Raw genomic sequence first — 22459 nt, forward strand, 5'->3', positions numbered from 1 at the left:
CTTAGTTATGAGAAGTGTGAGATAAGTTATTTGCATAAATAACTCATCCCTACAACAGTGATGGGAAATCCAGAGTCTTGCCCATTTAGCGTTAGCCGTTAGCTTCAGCAGCTGATCACACGGTCACGTGGTTTCTGTGCTCCAGCTCTTCTATAGAACCTTCTTGCGTACAGCAGATACTATTAAAGATCTAAGGGTTCAGTTTGGGGAAAACTCGAAGTATTTTGTTGCTGTTGTATTGTTTGTTGTTTCAGTGCTGTTTTGCTTCATGGAGTGTATTACACTTACTTTAAAAAGTGCTGTGTACCTTTTTTTTTTATTGTTTTGTGTCTCTGAAGAGGATGGCAAAGACATACCAGGAGGCCAAGAATGTTCTGCGTGCATACCTGAGTCAGCAAGGTTTTGGTTCATGGCTGGAAAAAGTTTCTCTTAGTGATAACTTCAGCATGTAAGTATCGCCAAATTTTCACTGACAAAAAGAAAGAAAAAAAAGTCAGTTAAAAAATTCTGTTTGTAAGAGAAGTTTCCTGTTGAGTTGATAAACTGGCTGTTAGACGTTTCGTTGTTCTTCCTAAAGGGATTAAAAACCATCTTTGTTCAAGTTCTTTAAAGCATTTTTGTGCAAACAGTTAAACATTTGTATCTTTATATATTGTTTCTTTTTTAACTTCCCTGAGAATGTCCTAGGTCGCACAATGTGGTGAAGCAGTTGTACCATGGTCTCTTGGACTCTGCCAGTTAAATKATGTAGAGATAATATGGGTAGTTTTGTTTTGTTCTTCACAGAAATAATCCTGAATATCTTGTAGTATTACATGTTTATCATACTCTCACCTGACTGGTGGTTCTTGTTAACTTTGTCATCCTAAATTCAATGAAACAATTGTTTGGTCTGTATTCAACAATTTGAGTTATTATTGGATACTGTGGTGCAAAACCTGATATTTAACTGCACAAATAAATAAAATTAATAAACACATGGAAGTGATTATTTTGCTATTGTGCCAGAACAGTTACACATATTATAGAGGTCAGATTTGATCACACAAACCCGTTATTATACTTTATTCTAAAAAAAATATGATTATTCAAAAATGGTTTGAGAAGATTTGAGGTTTAAAGAATTATAGCAGTTTTAATGATGCTAAACCTCTATTTATCACTTTATTTGGCCCGTTGAAGCACAACATGAAATGTAACACTTACAAAAAGTAGAACTTTGTTGTCAAAACAGATAAATATGTGGTTTAAAACTAAGTAAGGTGCAGTCAAAAAGCCAATTAAGACATTATATTAAAATAACCCCTGAACACGGCAGCACTGCTGCTGCAGACCAGTGAGGTTCTGAAGGTCTGGAGTCGCCACAGCGAGTCAGCCTCTTCTCTGTCCTCACTCCAGATACCACCATGTCCTCTCTAACTGCATCCATATTTCTCATTATTGTCCTTCCTCTGCCATCTGCAACGTTCTTCTACCAACATCACTGTCCCTTTTTCAAAAACAGAAACGAAACAGAAGTGCCGTAGTTCTTTTAAAAGCACAGACTGCGTTACAGATGTAGTCAAACCAAGGAAGTGACGGTTGTTTAAAAAACCCGAGGCTAACACCTCCTGTCAAGCAAGTAGTGCAAATAAAAAACTGCGTGCAATTAAACTTTATTGATAATTTGTTTAAACGTGACAAACTTTCCTGATTACGCAGTCAAGTTATTAAAGAATCAAATTCACCTCAGCTTTCTGCCCTTTTGTGTTTAGAACTGCTTAACGAATCTTAGATTCAAACCTGTTGACCTGCCCCTCCGGTTGTTGATAAAAACAGATTATTTGCCTGTCTTTTAAATACACATACAGGAAATGCATTGGTTTCCTGTTCATGCAGTGCAGCGCACCATTTACTCTTCAGTTGTAAAGGTGTTGCAGGCTTGTGAATGGATTCCTGAGCATGCTGTCTGGTTTGGTCAAGAGGAGGAATTACACTGGAATGGAGAGTTCTTGTTTTTCAGGATCAAACCCTACTTGTATGTATAGAGCAAGGTTTCGTGGCGATACCTGCATAGATGCATTTTTAATTGCACTGTTGCTTTTTTGCAGTGAGGTTTGTGCTCTTTTTTTTGTGTGTGGTGCTTACCTGGATACACCTGACAGTTTGAAAATATTGATAAGCCTCCATGCATCTGTTTTAGTCTGCATGTACTTGTGCCATTTCTCAGACTGAGCTGGTGCCTGATGCGTTTTAGTTTCTGTTGTGCAGCAGTGTTTGAGCAGCTTTGGTTATTGTTTGAGTCATAATGCAGAGATAATGTAAACAAATAATAAATGGACAAACTAATGCTAGCTTGATGCCACGGGGTATAAAGCTTTGCTTGTAAAAAAGGTGTTTGTTTTTGCTCTTGGCAGTTTTCTTTGATTTAAACTTTTGATGTTTCTTTTTTAGTGTATAAAGGAAATGTTATTTACGGTGGGCACGTAACTTACAATACATATCACAAATAAAGAAATCTTTTGGCTATCATACAAAACGTTATAATGATGTGTAATAGAGAAACATTAAGAAGCTAAGACAGTGTTGATGTTTTTCACTAATTATATTAAAGGTTTTCTGACTGTCCGAAAATGATCCAGAGTGGTATTTTTATGAATTCATAGAAATTGTACGCTTTTGCTCATTGATATTGTGTAGTGAAGTTTACCTTATCATGTCATGGCCTAGTGTAGTGTCCCTATTGTTAAAATAAAGGTTGCTGATTTTAAAGGAAAAAAAATCATTAATCTATTAATACAGTGCTAATGGCACTACTATCAGAGAAAAAGTTTTTTTTTCTTTTATCACACAGTCACGGATGTGCTGATAGTAGGTTTGGAGATAAACAGGATATGCAACTCTTCTGATGTGGTTACACGTTGAAGACATTTGAGAACTCGAGTCTAAGAGGCTTCAGACGCTGAATTCGGCTATGCTGGACTGAATTTGGTTTTGATTCCTGTAAACAGAAGTTGGATCAGAAAATACACTGGCACCAGGGTGGTTTTTTTGTCTGCAGCTTTTTACCCAGGAAACTGTAGTTTTGTTTATAAAAAGATAAAATCCAAATATAAAACTGTGCTACGAAAGTGCACAAATAAATTCTTTTAAAACTAAATTTCTTGGTTGGAAATATTTAGTCAAAGTGCAACTAAATGCAAGCTCTAGTCCCACAATTTCTCGTTTTACCAACCAATGATTTATTTATCTTAAGAGATATTTATCGTAAAGTTTTTGTAGTTTTGCAGACCTGAGGTTTTAAATAAACATTCATGTCTTTCAAATACAAAAAGTCAAAGAAAATTTTTGATATTGAAGAAACTCTGCATAATACACACGATTTTACCTATTTTGTCACATAACTGGCATATTCTCTTTTGAACTTGGCTCAGCCTCAGTGAAACAGGAAGTGAGATCAAAGGGAAACTCTTGGGAAAAAAAGCTTTGGTCTTTTTTTAATGAAACAATATAATTTGAACTCTCTAGATTAATTTGAGTCACTGTCAGAGAGACAAAGAGTCAGCTTCTTTTCTGTCTGGCTTGTTGATAGTAAAGTTCTCTGTTCACATTCAGACATTCCCCTTTGACATCACTTCCTGTGATTTCATGTGGAGACATCTTGACAACTGTTCAGCTTAGCAGTGTGAATTTTATTTTGCAACTAGACATGGGTTTTTACGATGTAAAAACAAGTGTGCATTGCCGTGAAGCATGTCATTGCAGCATGGCTTTGCCTGCAGCATTGGACTTGCAGAATGAACTTTGACCAAGTTCAAATGTGTTTCCTATACCAGCTTGTGCCTGTCACGTCAGCAGGTGTTTGTAATTAAGGTAATTGTGTGACAATATGAAGTTGGAAGAGATTTTTTTGTTTAAGTTGCATTAGCTGGGTTTTGAACCCTGATCTCCCACATGAAAGTCCATGACRTAGACCATTAGACCAATGGAGCTGTGGCAGAAGGTGGTGGCAGGGGTTGGTTTGTATGTGTGCAGAAAGATGCCACATTGCCAATATAATTATTGACACAAAAATGCATAATTTTACAACAGTCGAGCAGTATTAAGACAATATAGTAAAACATCAAAATACAATCATATTAGTATTGTAAACACTGAACTACTGAGTTGAAATATAAAACTATGGTGCAGTACCAAGTTGAGTACAGCATGGGGCGGTATTGGACCAATACAAGGCTCCGTTGACTACCATTATAATTCATTAAACATTAATATTTCATAAACTATAGGTGTTACAGGCACCAAAAGGCTTAGCCATCATTTGGCACAGGGGCTTTACAGATATAAATTACAATGGCAGCTCTAGGACAAAGCATGCAGGAGGAGAAGCATGGCAAAGTTGAGATGACTYGGATGGGAAACGAATCACAATAGTGTTCATTGCATTGGCAATGCACACTGATAAGTTATCAGTGTTGATTGTTCCAAAGATGCATTCATATTTATTACAAAAAAATGATGTCATAGGCACTTTAAAATGCATTATGCAGCATTCGTGTGCATTTGGCACTAACTGGTAGGTAGCTAAAGTAATTTGCTAAGATTTTATTTTTAGTTGAATATTTATGTTCAATGGTTAGATTTAGGCTTTAACTTTAAATCCTTCACTTGGATGTTACCAGATCAGCTTCTCTCTCTTAATTGGTTGAGCAAATATTACGACTTGGCTAAAGAAAAGATTAGCTTGGAATAGATGGAACGTGCCGTTAAAGACGGTGGACAATCATAGAATCTCTGCTTCAGCAGGTTGTCTAAAGGGCTCGACACACGGGCAGCGACAAACCACAGCGAWTAACGGCTGTCATCGCAGCCAGGGTGAAACCCGACACACGGGACGCGATAGCGATCGCAGCGTTGCGAATCGTGCTCTCAGATCGCTTGTCTTCACAAAATTTGATTGCTTGTCTTCACAAAATTTGATTGGTTCTTGACTCGGACAGCGGTTGTGCATTACGGACGTGTAAACTAAACAAATCTTGCGATGCTAATGATATTGAAAAACAAACACACATCAAGATACAATTTTATGAGGAAAAACTTACCATAAACTTCACCCTGGTGCCAATAAATTCCCACAAAGCTTTTTAGTAATCACTTGGTGAAAGTGTTAGCTAACGGCAGTGTGTAGCATACTCTCCTCTCATTGGTCAGTCAATGAAACCCTCGCTGATTGATTGTACGCTAAGCGACAGCGACAAAAGTTGAACATTTTTCAACTTTCATATGTCGCGTCGCAGGCTCGCGTGTGCACGTCTACGTGTACGAGCGCGAAATTTCACATGCACTATTTTCGCCGGTCGCTTAGCTGGAGGAGGGCAAGCGATTGTCGCCTCACCGCACAGGCTCCATAGGAAATGAATGGAGAGCGAGCGACATCGCCTCCTGTGTGCCGAGCCCTTAATCCTTCATGATCTAATATTGTCGTATCGCCCAGCCGTGGCCTGTGGGACACCATTTTACCTCAATACTGAAGTTCACAGTTAAAATAAGCTACGGCCTTCCTGGTTTTAAAAGTGSTTCTTGGTTTCTGCTTCTCGAAGGTATATTATCTGCAGAGYTGTAAAGTAACTAAGTACAAATACTTTGTTACTGTACTTAAGTAGAATTTTTGGGTATCTGTACTTGAGTAATTATTTTTCAGCTTACTTTTTACTTTTACATTTTTGCAGAATTATCTGTACTTTCTACTCATTACATATTTTAAAAAGGTAAGAAGTAGAAAGTCATTTCTCCTGTTTTATTCCGAGTTATTACTTTAAAAAATACTATCCTGATAAATTGTCTCCTGGATAGAGTGAATTTAATTGTGGTTGGATGAGAAGTATAAATATATACCATTCTGACAAACTGTTAGCTTGTACACAACCCATCACAGCTGCACGCCGTTAGAAAAAATAATTGTTTGAGAAGTCACCTCCCAATAAATGTCATTTTGGAAAATCTAACCGCTCACTTTTACTTAGTACTTTTACTTTAATACTTAAGTAGATTTTGTGTCAGAAATTTACTTTTGATACTTAAGTACAAAAAATATGAAATACTTTAAGACTTTTACTCAAGTAATATTTTTAGAGAAGATTTTAACTTTTACCAAAGTATTTTTATAAGATACTTGCACTCAAGTATCACTTTGAGGTACTTTATACAACACTGATTATCTGTTTCACATGAGAGGAAAAAATGTTTCTTTTAATTTTTCCTGGTTTATCAAAACATGTTTCTAATACCACAGTATGTTTTGAACTGTGACGTAATCTGGGTACAGTACCACAATAATCTCATCTTATCCATAGTTTCCCCTGCATCTATCATGTACACCTCCAATTACTACCGGAGTATAAAAATCTCATAATAAACTATTTGTTATTTAAGAGGTCTTTTTAATTTTAACATTTGGGAAAGAAATAAATTTTGAAACTGTTCATACTTTGAAACTAAAACGCCGTTCCCAAGCTGTTGTACCGTGGGAATGTATGAAATGAGAATCAGAAATAACTTGGTAATGACTTAAATGATGACTTGATTTTCCACACTCAAAACTTTTTGTAGACTAGTTCAGACACCCTTAACGCTGAGGAAGTAAAACCTCCCACACCTGTTCCTCTCCCACATTGAATATTTCCAGCTTAAGACTGTTAAACAAAAAAAGTTTTTAGGCCAAATTTGCAATGAAGACAAAGTTTTAAAACTTTATTCTCATGTCTTTCATACATAGAGCAACAATATGTTTCCATACAATGGTAAGACACAAATTCATAAATACATTTATTCCACCTAACGTTCACGTTTAAACAAAACATAAATAACATAAATAATAAATATATATAAATACAAATTCATAGCGTCACAAAAGTTTACTTCAAACACATTCTTTTTGATGTGAATAGACTGAGAACTGCGTAATAGTTTGTACAAATGTCATAAATTTCAAATAAAATATATGTGGTACAACTCTGCATTAACAGTTGCATATCTCATATGAGTGCCATGGTTTTATATGTAGCAGTGTTTAAAGTTACAGAATGAGTAAAATCACACATTCAGTTTTTAAAGCAAGTCCATGGCTTATCATGATATTTCACATCATACCAAGCTGATTGTTTGTTCTCTGCTTGATTGACATTGTAGACCTTCTACAGTGTTTCTCTGTGTAGCTGATGGTCAAACAGCAGCAGTGCAGATATTTGACTAGTCTTCTCTGACCAAAGGTAATCTTTACCTTGAAGTATTACGAGCTTTTCTCTCTGTATCAATAAGGTCAATCAAATTCTTRTAGTTGCTCAAAAACTCATCAAAAGGAACTTCAGCCCATTTCTCGCAGGCACATTCTTGGGAGGTTGTTGGGACCTTGAGAAAAGACAAGCAKGTTAATTTTACCCGTACAAAATAAATTACGTGTTTTTAATGGTTCTTATTTTACCAACACAAAATGAGACGGTACTTACAGAGCCTGTTTCTGCTTTCATATCCTCAATTACTTTGTSCAGAGTTTCTGCTTCTTGTGCAAACCGTTGGACTTCGCCTTCACATTCGTCTTTGGCCGTGTGAAAAAGCTCTTTGAAAACACACTCCAGTGCACCGATGAAGCATTTTGGCTGTCGGTGAGAAAGAAAGATGCTTAGCCTCTGTTGCTGCATTGACTGAGACGTGTGGCTGCAAGGAGTAAAGTCACCAAATAGTGACAGCTGTGTGAAATATCAACACCTGGCAGGCTCATTTCCTGTACTAGAGAACCTTTACATGTGGTTTGTAAAAGCTCAACTAAAGCCTGCAGCTTCAGCTTGTTACACACAGGGGAGTACCCCAACAGGACTTAAATTCTGGCTAAATGTTAGCTCATCACTTTATCATAATTATCGTCATTTTTAACGCAGTTAAAATTACATTTCACAGTACTTTGTCTAATCCACAATTTAGAGAATAAAAATGTGGCCTCACCATTACGTCTTTTGGAGAGTATAATTTTGTACCCTCTAGCTGTATGAAGAGAGAAAGAGACAAAAAAAAAACTTTATTAGCAGTCAGTAAAATAAAGTAAAATTATTAAATAAAAATATTAGGCTTGAAATTACTTACACATGTAACATTTTTCTGAAAGAAATTGAAGTTGAAGTCTTCACGAACGGGTGCCGATTTGCAACCAGAGAGAGTAAAAAGGAGGGTGAAGATCCAAAAAGCAATCCTAATGAAGTGCTCCATATTGGGGTCGAAGTCTTGTCCTGTGATGAGCTGGTTGTTTAGTGAAAGTGTTGTTGACTTACCTACCCTGTGTCTCTCTTTTATAAGGCCGTGTGGTGGAAAGGGTGGGCTGAATTAGTTGTATATTACCCAGCACGTACATCATTATTTTTTCCTTTAGATGACTCTTGGAATTTTTTTAACCTCTCTACAGCAGCTTGGTAAAATCCCTCAAGTGGCCTGTTGTTGAATAGCATTACATCAAGATCATATGAAAGTAGGTTGGCTGTCATTTGCTCTTTTTTCCCCCCTCCTGTTAACTCAGTTGAGCTTCTGCTTGCCAGCAGTTGACACCAAGTTCTTAATTTGTCACTACACAACACTCAAATCTACAGTATTTCTCTGTGATTCAAAATCAAAGCTGTTAATTTGATGGGAAGTGCATTTTTTAGTAGTTTTAATGTTAAAAATTGATGATTTGTTGAGTTAAAGATAGTTCTGTCCATTTATATCTAAAACACAGTTAATAATCTGCAAATCTGTTTCTACTTTTTTTATTCACAAAGAGAAGCCACGTTCCACTGTCGTCTAAACTTTTTCTTTTTTCCTTTTTTTGCATTTAGTCTTTCCACCTATTAGTGGATTGTGTGTTCCTACCGCTTCTACTTTCTAGTGGTTTCCACTTTTACTAAACCCACCAGAAGTACGATCAGTCTTCTGCAAATCTACYGAAGCAAACAAAAAACATTCACGTTTTATAAAAATGATCATTTTTATAAAACATAACAGCCCAGGCTCAGTCATGGGTCGTGTTWAAGGTTTAATAGTTRTAATTCAGACATTAAATGTTATTTWTTAGAAGTCAACAAACCCCTCCCCCTTCGCTTTCTATTTTTGAGGTAGTAAAGCTGTAATGCTTTCATTTTGTTTGTAGGATGAGTCATTAGTTCAAATGTAAAAATGACTGTTGTGTGCTTTGCAGAAGTTATACAAATAAAACTTCTGGCTGGTGGGAAAGAAAGTTGCACATCTCCCTCACAAGTCCGATTTTRAATGTCAGCTTCAGACTGATACAGATCATCTTAAATTAAGATTAAAGCATATAAAATTTGCATTTATAGAAGACATTTTAAAAGGTCAGTCAGAATGTATTCTGCTTCTATAAATGGGTGCTTTATTGGTTTAAAGTTTTCTTTTATTTATAAGCCACTTTTTTTTTTTTACACAATTTGACATGTTTCATTCAGTGTGGGGTCATGACAGTTGAGGTAACAATGCACTTCTGTATATTACTTGCTCAGTTGGCTCCTGTTGATGATGTCATACTTTTCCTTCATGGGCGACGCTTTAGCTAATCTCACACGATCAGTTAAGAATATCCTCACCTTGAGCACTGTGATGTGGGGAAAATGCCCATGAGACATTTTCAGTCCGTGTAGGCCAGGCGTTGGAGAAATTTACCCAGACGTGTTAAAAGCATTTGTCATGCATTTTTATTTAGTTCCTTTTTGTCATTAAAATGTTGGTGAAGATTTGAAAGCTGGACATAATCATGACACAGCAAACTGTTTAAAATCTTGAATCGTATGAGTATTGTATTATTCAGGATTAAATTAGAAACAGATTGTATTTGTTACCTTTGGTTTTTTTATGCATTCATTTATAAATCAGTCATGGTCAATATAAATTTGGCCTTTTAGAACAAAATCAAAACTCTTTAATGTCAAAGAGAAATCAATTTCTACAAAGAAAAACCAATTACATAAACAAATGTAACGCAAAATAAGGAACTGCATAAATATTCAACTTTGTAAAACATGGGGATAATAACAATATAAACAAACCTAATAACTATGACACTATGATTCATTTATGATTATTATTTATAAAAAAAATGCAATAATCATGGAGAAAATATTCAGTTAGCAGTTTATTGGCATTTAAATTGATGTTTGGAAATCATCTGGGGACCCTCACTTGATGTTTCATGACCCACTAAGGGTTCCTGACCCCAACTTTGGGAACCACTGCTCTAAAGTACTGCTATTATTTAAGGCAGAGGTGCCCAAACTTTTTCCCCAAGTGGGCCAAAATTATCATCTATCCGGGGCTGCGGGCCAAATGTAGTAATGGAATACATGAAACACAAATACTTTTTAAATAAAGTACTTTATTTTTAATGATTAATCTTTCAGCCAGTGCTATGGCCCACTTTGGTTTTTAGTGAAATCTGCCATACGCTCAAGCAGCAATGGCTCATGGGACATTTCATAAATTGATAAAATATGAGTTTTTGTGGCCCTATAACATAGGCAAATCTACATGTGTGGTTAAATCTAATCTAAATATCTCTTGTTGTTACTTGTATATCACGTTTCATGTTTAATATTAATATATCAAAAATAAAGTCAGCACCATCAGTGAAAACTATCTGCACAGTCCCTTATATATTAACAAAATTTATGTACAATAAAAATACAAATCACAAATAAAATGAAAGGTGGCAGAAAGAAGAAAAAAGTCTTATAGTATCTGCATCTATATTCATTTTAACAATGGATAAAAATGACTTTCAGTGGAAATACTGTGTTTCTACATAGTATGACAGGTTACAAACTTGTAACTATACAACTGCTGGTGGGCCAAATCAAATGGCTTGGTGGGCCAAATTTGGCCCGCGGGCCCCACTTTGGGCTCCTCTGATTTAAGGCTTAAAATATAAACTTCCATGGCACGGTTCATTCTTGTGTTGTATTTTAGCCTCCGACAGCTAGTTGGCAGTAGTCAGGCAGCCTACTGGCTCCTCTACTCCTAAAGAGCTGGAGAATATAATGCTAGCTCAAACATTAGCATTGTGAGGAAACGTTAGCACAAAGTATCGAAGGCTGAATCTGAGTGGATTAGGCCGACACCTGCTGCCTTCAAAGTTTCCAACTGTCCCGTATTTTTATCCCGTACGGGACACTCTCCCGACTGTAGCCTGCAATCAGTAACATCACGATACGACAGGAAATTTGGGATATGTCTAGTGCCCCAAGCCTAAGGGGGATCCTGAGGTTCGGTACTGAAGTGGCCAGATAAATAAATAAATAAACTTGACTATTACTCATAATGTATCACCACCATACCAACCCCCTCCCTGCACACATCACTTTTACACTCATATGCACTCATCACTTTTACTTTATCAGCATTAAGCTTCTAGTCCACTATAGTTGCAATATTCACCTCAGATCTCCATTTTTGCAGTTCAATTCAATTCAGTTTATTTATATAGCACCAAGTCACAACATACGTTGTCTTAGGACACTCTACATAAAAAGAACAAGCTAAAGAAGAAGCCAGCAGGCTGCTTTTGCACTACTGAGTACCCCTCCATACCTAATATTTTTGTGTTGTCCCACATTCATCCATATCTGTGTCTTTGCTGTATTTTATATTTAGTGTCTTTTATTAAAATTATTATTTACAATGTTATTTGCTTGGGCTATTTTAACTGATTACCTGTTTATTACTGTAACTGGGAAGGAGAGTAACACAATTTCAATTCTCTGTATGTATTGCACATATGAAGCATTGACAATAAAACTACTTGAACTTGAGATACAACCATCATACACTGAGTTTATTGAAATGACTGGCATCCTCGCCGTCCCCCCTTAACTGAAAGGGACCCCATGACAGAAACACAGGCTGTAGCTTAATTTTATCCATTTACTAAAATTTAGCACAAGATATAGGCTATAGTTAGTGTCACAAGTGACCATATTTTTATAGATATAATAAATTAAAATGAATCTAAAAGCTGCCACAAATATAAAACACTTTAATGGCACATTTGTCCTAACTATTGAAAAAATGGATGAAATAAGAAATAGGAAACACATAAAATTCACATAAAACATTTTTTTTAACAAATGGAATTTTTGGGGRAAAATTGCCATATATTTGAATATGTATATTCTCTTGCTTACAATATTGCAATATTTTGCAATAAACAGTGCCTGGCCAAAAAATAAAATAAAATAAAATAAAAAAAACAGGTCGCCACTAAAGGAAAAAAGGTCRCACCAAAAGCTTTCATTGATGATAGTCAATGATAGTGTGAAAACGATGTCTCGTGCTCCCTGAACCACTCTTTCACAATAAGAGCCCGATGAATCCTTGCATTGCCATTTTGGAATATGTCCGTGGCATCAGGGAAGAAACAATCCATTGATGGAATAACCTGGTCGTTCAGCATATTCAGGTCAGCTGACCTCATTCTTTGAGCACAAACTGTYGCTGAACGTAGACCTGACCAACTGCAGCCACCCCACATCATAGACCTTAGTTAAATCCAGGTGGACACYYTTTGTTTTGGCCTGGCAGTTTATCACATCGTTATATACAGTATATATTATCGTGTCATGATGTGTATCATACCACCAAATTCTTGCCAACACACAACCCTACTTTAAAGTGACTATCCTAAACTGGCTCAGARRAAAGATTATTGTAAAGTACAAGTCRGGGGATAGAAAGATTTCCTGGAGCCAAACCTCCAGGAGTTCTGGTAAATCCAAGATCAAATGAGACGTGAGCAAGTCATTCTCATAGAGAGTGACGCTGCAGAAAGAAGAGCAAGACATGTGTGAGCTTCAGCAGGGGAGGTGAGAGAGTCTGAGCTCAGACCTGTTGCCCAGGTTCCTCACCAGTTTAACCTTGATAGGAGAGGAGCGAAGAGAAAGACCGCGTTGAGGAAATTTCATAATAACCTAAACTAAAGTTTGCCAAGAATGTTTAGAGTGGTCAGATTTTTCATTTTTCCCCAACGGTGGCTGTCTCTGCCATAAATAACATCATAATTTGGACATTGAGKGGGACGTTTGTTTGATTTAGGGTGAGCCATATTAGGATTTTAAATCTCTGTTATCCTGGGAAGCTCTTCCCCTTTTTGTCAAAGTAAACAAGGAATCACGCATTGCAGGTAAAGTCATTTTTACATTTTATTAGCAAAAAATCAAAATATTGTACACAGATTTGGGATCTTAATTAGATAATAAATACATAAATAAATAAATAACCCCATAAATAAGTTGAGAACTTCTTACAGTGTTTTTAAACTTGGAAAGCCATCACATTTTAGGGCTGTGTAGTATCAAATAGGAAGCATCTGTGGAGTTACTCGGACTCGCTGAGTTGCCAAAGGAACAACTCGAAGTAYGTCAAGAACTCTTCAAATGAATCAGGTTTCCACTGGCACTCTGAAGGTTCGCTCTGAAGTTTGGAAGAGGCCACCTGTAAAAAGAGGACACAGGTTTAGTCCTGGGTTTCGCGGTTTTCGGGTCTGGGTGGATCTGATGAAGGCAACACAATGCTCGACACTCACCCGGGGACATCTTGTTTGCAGTTCTTTCAGTTCAACCATGGTCTGATTGATCCGGTTAGAGTCATCTTTACATTGGTTTTTGACCTTGTTCAGTTCGATCATGATAGTTTCCAGAGCGTTAGCTTCACAGTTCTAACAAAAAAAGAAAATTTTTGTCATCAAACAGCATAAGAAGTGAGAAAAACATCACATATAATATAGTATAACACATATAAYGAAGGTCTGTATTGTTGCAGTCACATCATGATCGTAGATTTAGTCTCTTACCAGTAGTACGCTTGACGTGGTCACGAAAGTTGCATTTCCTTCCTGAAACGAAAGACGAAAATGTCCTACCAGTCAGTTCTTGCTTTGCAAATATTTAATTTCTTTTTCAAACATGTATAATTGTCCTAAAAAAAACATTGTTTATACAGCAAACACAAAATGACACTTACACATGAGACGCTTTGTAACAGCTCGAAGTTGATCTCGGTGGGGCAGCGTTCYGGTTGAGGCGTGGTGATTGGATGTGCTTGAACCTGAAGGTATCCCAGAAGCAGAGCCATCCAGAGGACAGTTGTGAAGCAGCTCTCGGTGTTCATCGCTGACTTGAGGTTTTTGGCTGCAGTTTCCTGTGAAGTCTTGYTTAGTGGTCGTCTTAGTTGTCACCTGTGGCATTCTGTTATGCAGCGTGCAGATTTATAGTCGACCAAAAGGTGTGGGTTGCTATAGGTGTATCATTTAATATTTTCCTTCTTAATCACTTTCAGTTTTTTCCTCACCAACTGCTTGGGGAAATAACCCAAAAGTAAGAGTAAGTGGGCACATGATGTCAATCGCATCGATTATTGAACTTTTTTGTTTCCTGATTCTTATTTGAACAAAATTTTTTTTATATAGTTTTGCCTTATCTGTAGTCATGTCCTCGTTAAAGGTTGCAGTATTTATTGATATAATAAACATGATGTTGTTGCTGCATTTGAATAGTGAACAGATTAGATTTTTTATTCAGGAAATGCTTCAAAACTTTTTTTTTTGTTGTTTTGAGGCTTTGTCAGTAGTCGAGGTTTCTGTTGATGTGTTTGACATGGTTTTTCAACACATCAATGTGACATGTAAAGTATAAAATTACTAACATTGCTTAACTTGAAATATATGTTGAAATATATTATATTGAAAGCTGTATCAGTAAAGAATGAAATTCTCTTAAAAACAGAGAAAAGGGATAAAGGCACGCCTGGTTAGAAGTCAGCGTGCAGCTTCAGCGTTATGTCAATCAGCCGTGAATGAAGGGTTTTCTCGACGCCCACAGCAGGCAGGGGAATCCCCGCAGGAATCCCAGTTAATGCAGCTTAGCGTAGTTGACAATCTCTTTGCCTTTTTATTGATGTGCCACATTGAATATAACTGTCAGTTTTCCTCTGTTACTCAAAAACGCTTCCCCAGTTAGGTTTCAGTTTTGAGGTTTTCAGGACTGAGAATTTCAGTGAAAGTGTCAGGATTTTGACGCCGTTGAAGAGGGTGGGGAAATTTCTATCCATGGAATTGGTTGCTTTTTGGGGCTCGCCCTGCAGTTTCCACATCTTTGAAGTCCACTTTAAGTTACGTTTGATATGAAAATGCAACGCCTAGTTTTGCATTTGGTCATCCAGAGGTGTTTTGTTTAAATTAGGGCTGCAACGATTGTTTTATTCTGTTGAATAATAAAGTAATCAGATATAATATTTAGCGTATTCTGACGATTTTTCGTTTAACCACTTAAGCTTATTTTATACAATATTAAGCAAATAAGTCATTCAGTTTTGATTKTAAACAATAAATTAAATTTATTGCTTAAAATACAGTAGCATGATGCAAAGGATGCATCTGCAGCTGTGAAATCTGAAAAGCTCATCTCTTTCTGCTTGACTTAACATCAATACAGCATAGAGCTAATCTAATGGTTTTTATTTTTTATTAATTTGATAGCTAAAAGTGCTTAATATGAGATTTTTTTTCAGGATTTGAACTGGGTGAAGCTAAAACTATGCCACTTGAGGAGTTCAGGATAGAACATATTTACAGACAAAGAAAGTTTGTCTTAAATGCTCCAGTTAGCGATAAATAGATTATTAAATTAGTTGACTATTATTTCAGTAATCGATTTGTCATGATGAGTCTGATTAATTGCTTCAGCCCTGGTTTAATTTACGTTTTTGACATTTAAATGTCCATCGTTTATATAATGTTTTATAGATGTATGGGTAACGCTTTCTTTTACGGTACCCTTATTACCATGTAATTAAATGGTAATTACTACCTTATTAAATGTAATTACATGCTAATTACGGTACAAAAGAAAAACTACTGTTAGTAAAACTACTTTTATTGGGTAACTACAATCAAATTACTATTCAATAGTAACTCAACACTATATAACCAAAAGAACGCAACTAAATTTTGGGGTTAGTGATTAATTGCAATAAAATATAACTTCAAAACTGTCAATTACCTACTACTTATTTAGGTGTTACATAGTGAATTGTAATACATTACCAAGTAAGTGCTACATTACTGCAGACAATTAATTATATAGTAAAATTGTACCCTAATTACCACATAATTACATGGTAAGGTAGTAATTACATTTAATTACCATTTTTTTATTACCTTGTAATTACATGGTAATAAGGGTACCGTAAAAGAAAGCATTACTCATGTATTTTGCTGCAAATACAGCAGATTTTCATTTTTTGTACATGGTTTTTCAGTGCACGCAAATTTTTACCTTAAAAGCTGAAGTAAGTGATTAAAAATACTTCATAATACTTATCAAACGATACCGATAGTCTAAAAAATGATCCAATATTGAGCGTTACTGTTGTTAATGCTGATATATTGTGCATTCCTAGTTATACAGACTTGTTTTTGTTTTATAGCACCCTGACATACTCCTGTTGTGAATCGGTATTAATAAAATAAAATTAATCAAAACAGATTTTTCTATAATTAGAAACYGAATTAGCTCAGGAATCATCAGATATGATGTCACAGCTGAAAGTATAGATTTTCTTTTAATTTAGCCACCTGCTTGGATAAACTTTAGCAGCCAAACATTCTCATAAATATGCAACTCTGYTTACTTTTCCTCAAAGCAGCATTAACTCAGCTCAGGCAAACAGGCTGTTTATTTAAGCTGCTTTAAGCTCATGCTGATTTGACTTCTGCTTTCAGCAGGCCTCTTTAGATTATTTTTACACATGTTTGATTCATTTTTAGATGACACTGATACACCGAGATGTCAACCACTTTTGACAAGTAATTACAAAAAGATTTCACTTTTTTCGGTGATATTTGTTTTTAAAGATGGCAGGTATCAAGCTGATTAATGCATGCTGTTACACTGATGCATAATGACAATAAAGATTCTTGATTCTTAATTGAATTGAATAAATGAAGAAAACTATCTCCGTTAAAATAATGACATTTTCACTGGTAAAATCAATGTTCTTTCCCTACTGCTATGTCGTCAAGTGTGGGGTGTGTGGGGTGGGGTTTACTACACACTGACCAAAAACTACAAGTGTTGTCAGAAAATTGAAATGTCACAGGTTGTAGTGCTCAGTAAATCAAAAGGAAACAAACACTTTGGTTTCTGTGAAAGTAATGATGTCTTAGAGGCAGTGGAAGTTTGGTTACCAYGAGCAGCCGCAGCAAAGAGTCACTCTGAGGTAGTTCATGTGAGTGACTTACTGACGGGGTTGTCAGGTGCAGTTTAGTGAAAAAAAAAAATTCTGTTTTTTAAATTTTACTCGAGTGCCTACAAGAATGTGTCATTTATGGACATTATGTAAAAAAACACACTTTTCCCATACCACGGGGGATTTCTTTTATTTCCATGATCTTTATCATTGTCTGTTTTCTTGAGTGTCAAATAATTAACTTATTTTCCAGACTAGCAAGAAAAATGATAACGTTTATATATTCTCTACAAATTTCAAATATCTTTTTCTAAACAGATTTTCCTTTCTGTATCTGCTCTACTCCAAATATGAATAAGACATATTTAAAGGTGTCTTAGATTTATAGATGACATCATTTAAATCTTATGATGGTTTTCGATAACTTTAACTTGAATGTTTAGTGGATCCAAAGTTTCTTGGGTTGTTATAAACAATAGTTTGAAAGTGATTCTAATGCAGGTTTATAAGAAATGTACTTAAATAATAAGCAGTCAGCTAAACAGATTCCTAGTCTAGCAGTGTCCCMTGCTCCAACTTCCTGGCTTTTTTATGGACGTTAACAGTTGTGGAAATATCTAAAAAGGTTGAGTCAGGTCGTCTGGATGGGTTCTTCCTCTCTTCTCAACCTTGTTRGATTTTTCTACCTTGGCAGCGATGGTTCTGGCCCCTGGTTCAGACTTGGGGTCTTTCTGTACTGAATTTGCATGTTCTCCTGATTCTGGTGTTGGTTTTCTTAGGGTACTCCGGTTTCTTCCCACAGATCAAAAACATGTACAATAGGTTGCCTCCAGGCCCAGACCTCTACCTATAAAGAGATATTTGATCTAAATACCTGCGTTACTGAGGTTCATCAGTACAGTTCTGGAAATATTTGATTTTCTCCCAAATTAGTTTGAGCGAATTAAAAGAAAAGAAACATTCTCAAATTCTTACAGTAATTTTATTTTAATAGAGACAAAGATACAATCTTGAGAAGTAAAGCAATACATTAAAGTAAAAATTGATTTCTAGTGTGTTCACGCCAAACACTGTTTGAGCATCAAAAACACTTTCAACGCCTCAAGTTGGACGCTTGTCAAAACTGCTTTTGTTGTGTCAAGAGTTTCTTGTTATTTTCCTCTTCTGCCAGTTTGTGTTTAATGGCGGATGAATTAAAGAAAGCGGCTTTGCTTTATTTACTGAGAGCCAGCATCTCCTGCCAGGACACCAACTACAGACACTTGATTTCAGCTGAAGAGCTCCTGTCCATCTGTCTCAGTTAGTGGGCATCATTCAGGAAGTCGTCCTGTTGGAAAATGTGCCACTAATGTCACACAGTGAAATCTCTCTGATTTAGATTTTCCAACACCAGCATTCGATGCATGTGACAAGCGGTGTACTCTCGAAATGCTTCAAAATGCGCCACGCTAGATGCTCTAGACGCATTGCAGCACTTCCTGACGCTCCTTAATGTGGGTCCACCATAGACTTTGCATGTAAACCTGATGCTCAAAATGCGTTTGGTGTGAACGCAGCATAAGAGAAACATTTGAAGTTCCCACAGGTGATCACCTGTCCACGGAATCRGTTTGTTCTATTCTAACCTATCCACCGCCGTAGGTTAGACCAAAGAGATTTCAAAGCCCTGCTCAAGTCTGGAACAGGCCACAAACCTTCAAGAAAAAGCGTGATAACTGTTTGTGCAGCTATTCAGAAATGGGAACTAACAAACTCAAAACATCAGTTGCCTGTGGGCTGGAGCTTCATGAAGGCTCTTACTTYATGTTGTGATCGTAAAAATGTAAGGGAACAACTCACAGCTACACACAAGAGGAACTTATTAATATGAGGACCATGGTTATCAAGAATACCATCCTACATTTATGTCCTTATCAGTGTCCTCTGGCAAACTAAAACTGGGCCTTCTTGGCCAGGAGAACCCCAAGCTTTCAGTCCATCACAGTCCAGCATGATTCCAATGGTGTGCTTGGTGTCTGTGGTCCCAACTGCCTTTAGATCCTAGGSCTGTTCCCTCAGCCTCATCATCCTCGCCCCATGAGGCAGGATCTTAGATGGGRTTCCAAATCAAGCGCAGTCGATTTATCATTTTACACGTATTTCTGGGTCCGTCTCGTGGAAATGGAGAGGTTGGAATAGAAGAACCTGGTTCTGTGGACAGACATTTATCATTCGTTTGCTGTTTAAGCTTGAATCCTGCGTTCAAATGCTCATTTCCCACGGTTTACAAATCGTGAAGCTTTTCGGTATTTTTTTATTTTCCACTAATGATTAAACCTAGTGGCAGACATCTAGTTTTCTGTTTTTGTTCAAAAAAAAAAAAAAAAAAGCAAACTGTTGCACCTTTTTGCTTAGAAGTTTCCATCTTCTGCAGCCTTCAGATTTCACTTGTTTACGATCTTCAGTGGATTTTCTGACAGCGCTGAGGTCTTTATCTTGTAGTAGAGGCGTCCATAGATTAGCTTTAACCCCCACCCCCCAACTGATCGTTTGTTTCCAGAAATATGGTAACTTTTTGTCAAATCTAATCTCAACTCTGCAGTGAAAATGTTCTTGGTGTCCAGTTTTATTTTGTGGTCACTGTAGAATTCTGAACTACTGTTATTGACAGATATTCAAAATTTTYATTGATTTTATACACTGAGAAAAGCTACCTGCAAATACTCTGTTATCTAAAGTCTCATCCGTTTTTCCTGTCTTCTAAGCATTCTGTATTTAAATGTTCAGGGTTGGCGGCTGTTTGATGTTAAGGCTGGGTTTGTGGTTTGAATCTCTGAAAACTTAGAAAGCTACAGTGTGCAGCTCAAAGATCAGGAGAGGTCATGAGATGTGTAGCATCTACCAATTTAATGCAATATTATTAGTGGATGTGATCATTTTTTGTTTTAGCAAATAGACTTTTTTTGAGTCTGTATCCTATAGKTTATAATTAATCGATTATTAAATTAGTTGMCAGTTATTTCAGTAATCGATTTGTCACAATGAATCTGATTAATTGTTTTAGCCCTGGTTTAATTTATGTTCTTGATATTCAAATGTCCATCATTTAAATAATGTTTTATAGATGTATGTTGCTGCAAATACAGCAGATTTTCATTTTTCTTACATGGTTTTTCAGTGCACGCAGTTTGTTACGAAAACAGCTGCAGAATGTGATTTAAAAGTACTTCATAATAATATTGTAAAACTTGTAATTTGTTTTTTCTAGCAGGAATTTAATATTTATGTGCACTTTATAGAAAGATCTAATTGAAGTTATGATTTAAATCTAACTTTAATAGACTTGTTTTTGTTTTATTGACATACTCCTGTTGTGAATCTGTTATTACAATAAAACAAATCAAGTCAAATTTTTCTATAATTACAAACTGAATTAGCCCAGGAATCATCAGATATGACGTCACAGCCGAAATAGATTTCTATTTTTAGCTACCTGCTTGGATAAACTTTAGCAGCCAGACATATAAACATTCTGACAAATATTCAACTCTTAACATTTACTTTTCCTCAAAGCAGCATTAACTCAGCTCAGGCAAACAGGCTGTTTATTTAAGCTGCTCATGCTGGTTTGCCTCTCAGATTAGCTTCTATTTTCCTCAGATTTTAAAAACATGATTTGTTTGAGGTTTAACTTGACATTACTTGTGGATCACTCGTTAACACKAGGCTCAGTGGTTAGCACCGACGCCTCACAGCAAGAAGGTCCTGGGTTCGATCCCCGGTTTGGACCTGGGATATTTCTGTGTGGAGTTTGCATGTTCTCCTCGTGCTTGTGTGGGTTTTCTCTGGGTACTCCGGTTTCCCCCAACCCTAAAAAACATGTACAATAGGTTGCCTTCAGGCCCAGGCCTCCTTTGTAAAAGAGATCTGAGATCACAATGGAACTTGCCTGGTTAAATAACGGTTAATAATTAATAATAACTAAACGGCGTAATGAAGGTAATCAAAGTTATGCATCAAAATAAAAATTTTTTTAAAGGCAGCTCAATAGCCTATATGCCACGGACATCCGGTCCAGCACTTGGGGCCACTCCGACCACTTCCGGTTCACGGTCAACACTGTGTTAGTGAAAGATTTTTTTTACCCGACAATGACTCTTAATGATCTCCACAGTACAGAATTAACATATTACATGTACCAACATTAACACAGGAGACGTACAGGTCCAGCCAAGTGGGAAAAAAATCACTCCAAAGTGGATTAAAGCCATAAAAACAAAGGAAAGAAGTTCCTGTTTATGGTTCCAGAATTTAGTCATTTTCACTATTCTGTGGCTGCTTGTTCTGTGAGTTTTTCATGTAGAGCTGTGAAAGAGCAGAGTCTGGGCTTTAAATTGATGGGTTACTTATATGGTTTGGATCGTTTTCCTTGACGTTGGTGAACTGAAAACGTAACGATTATCAAGCTGAGGTTCTGCGGCTCTCGGTGCTCGGGAGGGTGGGGGGCGCTCGTCTCTCGTGTTTTGTCTACGCTGTAATTATACACTCTAACAAGTTTTTACTTTTGCATCAAACTCATGGCAAAGTTGCCTAAAAGCATTTCATACTCTGTATAACACAAACGCACACACACATACACACACCTACCTTTGTACCGGCTGCCGTTAGCTTCCTCCTAGCTGTGAGGGGGTCTTTCCTCTCTCGTCTTGGCAGTGAAGTGGATAATTGTACATCTCCCTTTTGTAACCTCCGTCTTCTCATTTCTGATGCTGGCTCTTGAATATCCTTAGGTTAGAAATGCTGATTACAAACGCGAGCGTGAGCTTTTATAGCTAAGTTTTTCCTGTAATGCTATGATCCWCTGYTGTCGCCTTTCCTCCTCATCCAAAGGAAAAARGAGAARAACTAACAACTCGATCGTACCTGCTGCTTAGTGGACACAACGGCACACAACAGAACTCATGTTTTATACCAGTAGCTCACAGATGCTTTAACTATTGTGACTTTTTCACAGACTAGTTCTAGGAGCTTACGCTAAAAACAAAGGCAGTAACCAGGAAGTGGAAGGGAGGAGAGGGGCTGGAATTTTACCAGAAATACGTCATTAATGACCGTGGCGTATAGGCTATTTAACAAAGCTAAAACTTGTCAGCAAAAACCAGAAGGCTTTTAGTTTGATGGCTGAACACTTTTTTATTAGCTTATTTGTTTTTTTCAACAAGAAATGTGT

At 36.6% G+C, this 22459-nt stretch overlaps 1 protein-coding gene and 1 long non-coding RNA gene across 3 annotated transcripts in view; one reads left to right on the plus strand and one right to left on the minus strand.

Moving 5' to 3' along the window:
• The window catches only part of adad1 (adenosine deaminase domain containing 1 (testis-specific)), a 75751-nt gene that overhangs the window by 9998 nt on the left and 43294 nt on the right, over nucleotides 1–22459 (plus strand). The window contains exons 13-14 of one of the 2 annotated variants that reach the window (XM_014020278.1): nucleotides 339–448; nucleotides 688–979. In XM_014020278.1, the coding sequence (XP_013875732.1) occupies nucleotides 339–448; nucleotides 688–742 (165 nt within the window). In that variant the 3' untranslated portion in view covers nucleotides 743–979. Of the gene's footprint in view, nucleotides 1–338; nucleotides 449–687; nucleotides 980–22459 lie in introns of those variants that run through there. The other variant, XM_014020277.1, reaches the window with a different exon arrangement.
• Nucleotides 13684–14053, minus strand: LOC106525899 (uncharacterized). Its single transcript, XR_001311186.1, has 3 exons — nucleotides 14026–14053; nucleotides 13856–13897; nucleotides 13684–13720 (listed from the first exon to the last, which is right to left on the minus strand). It is a non-coding gene; the product is annotated as an uncharacterized LOC106525899 (long non-coding RNA).

The sequence above is a fragment of the Austrofundulus limnaeus genome, unplaced genomic scaffold (genome assembly GCF_001266775.1).
Source record: "Austrofundulus limnaeus strain Quisiro unplaced genomic scaffold, Austrofundulus_limnaeus-1.0 Scaffold246, whole genome shotgun sequence".
Lineage (NCBI taxonomy): Eukaryota > Metazoa > Chordata > Actinopteri > Cyprinodontiformes > Rivulidae > Austrofundulus > Austrofundulus limnaeus.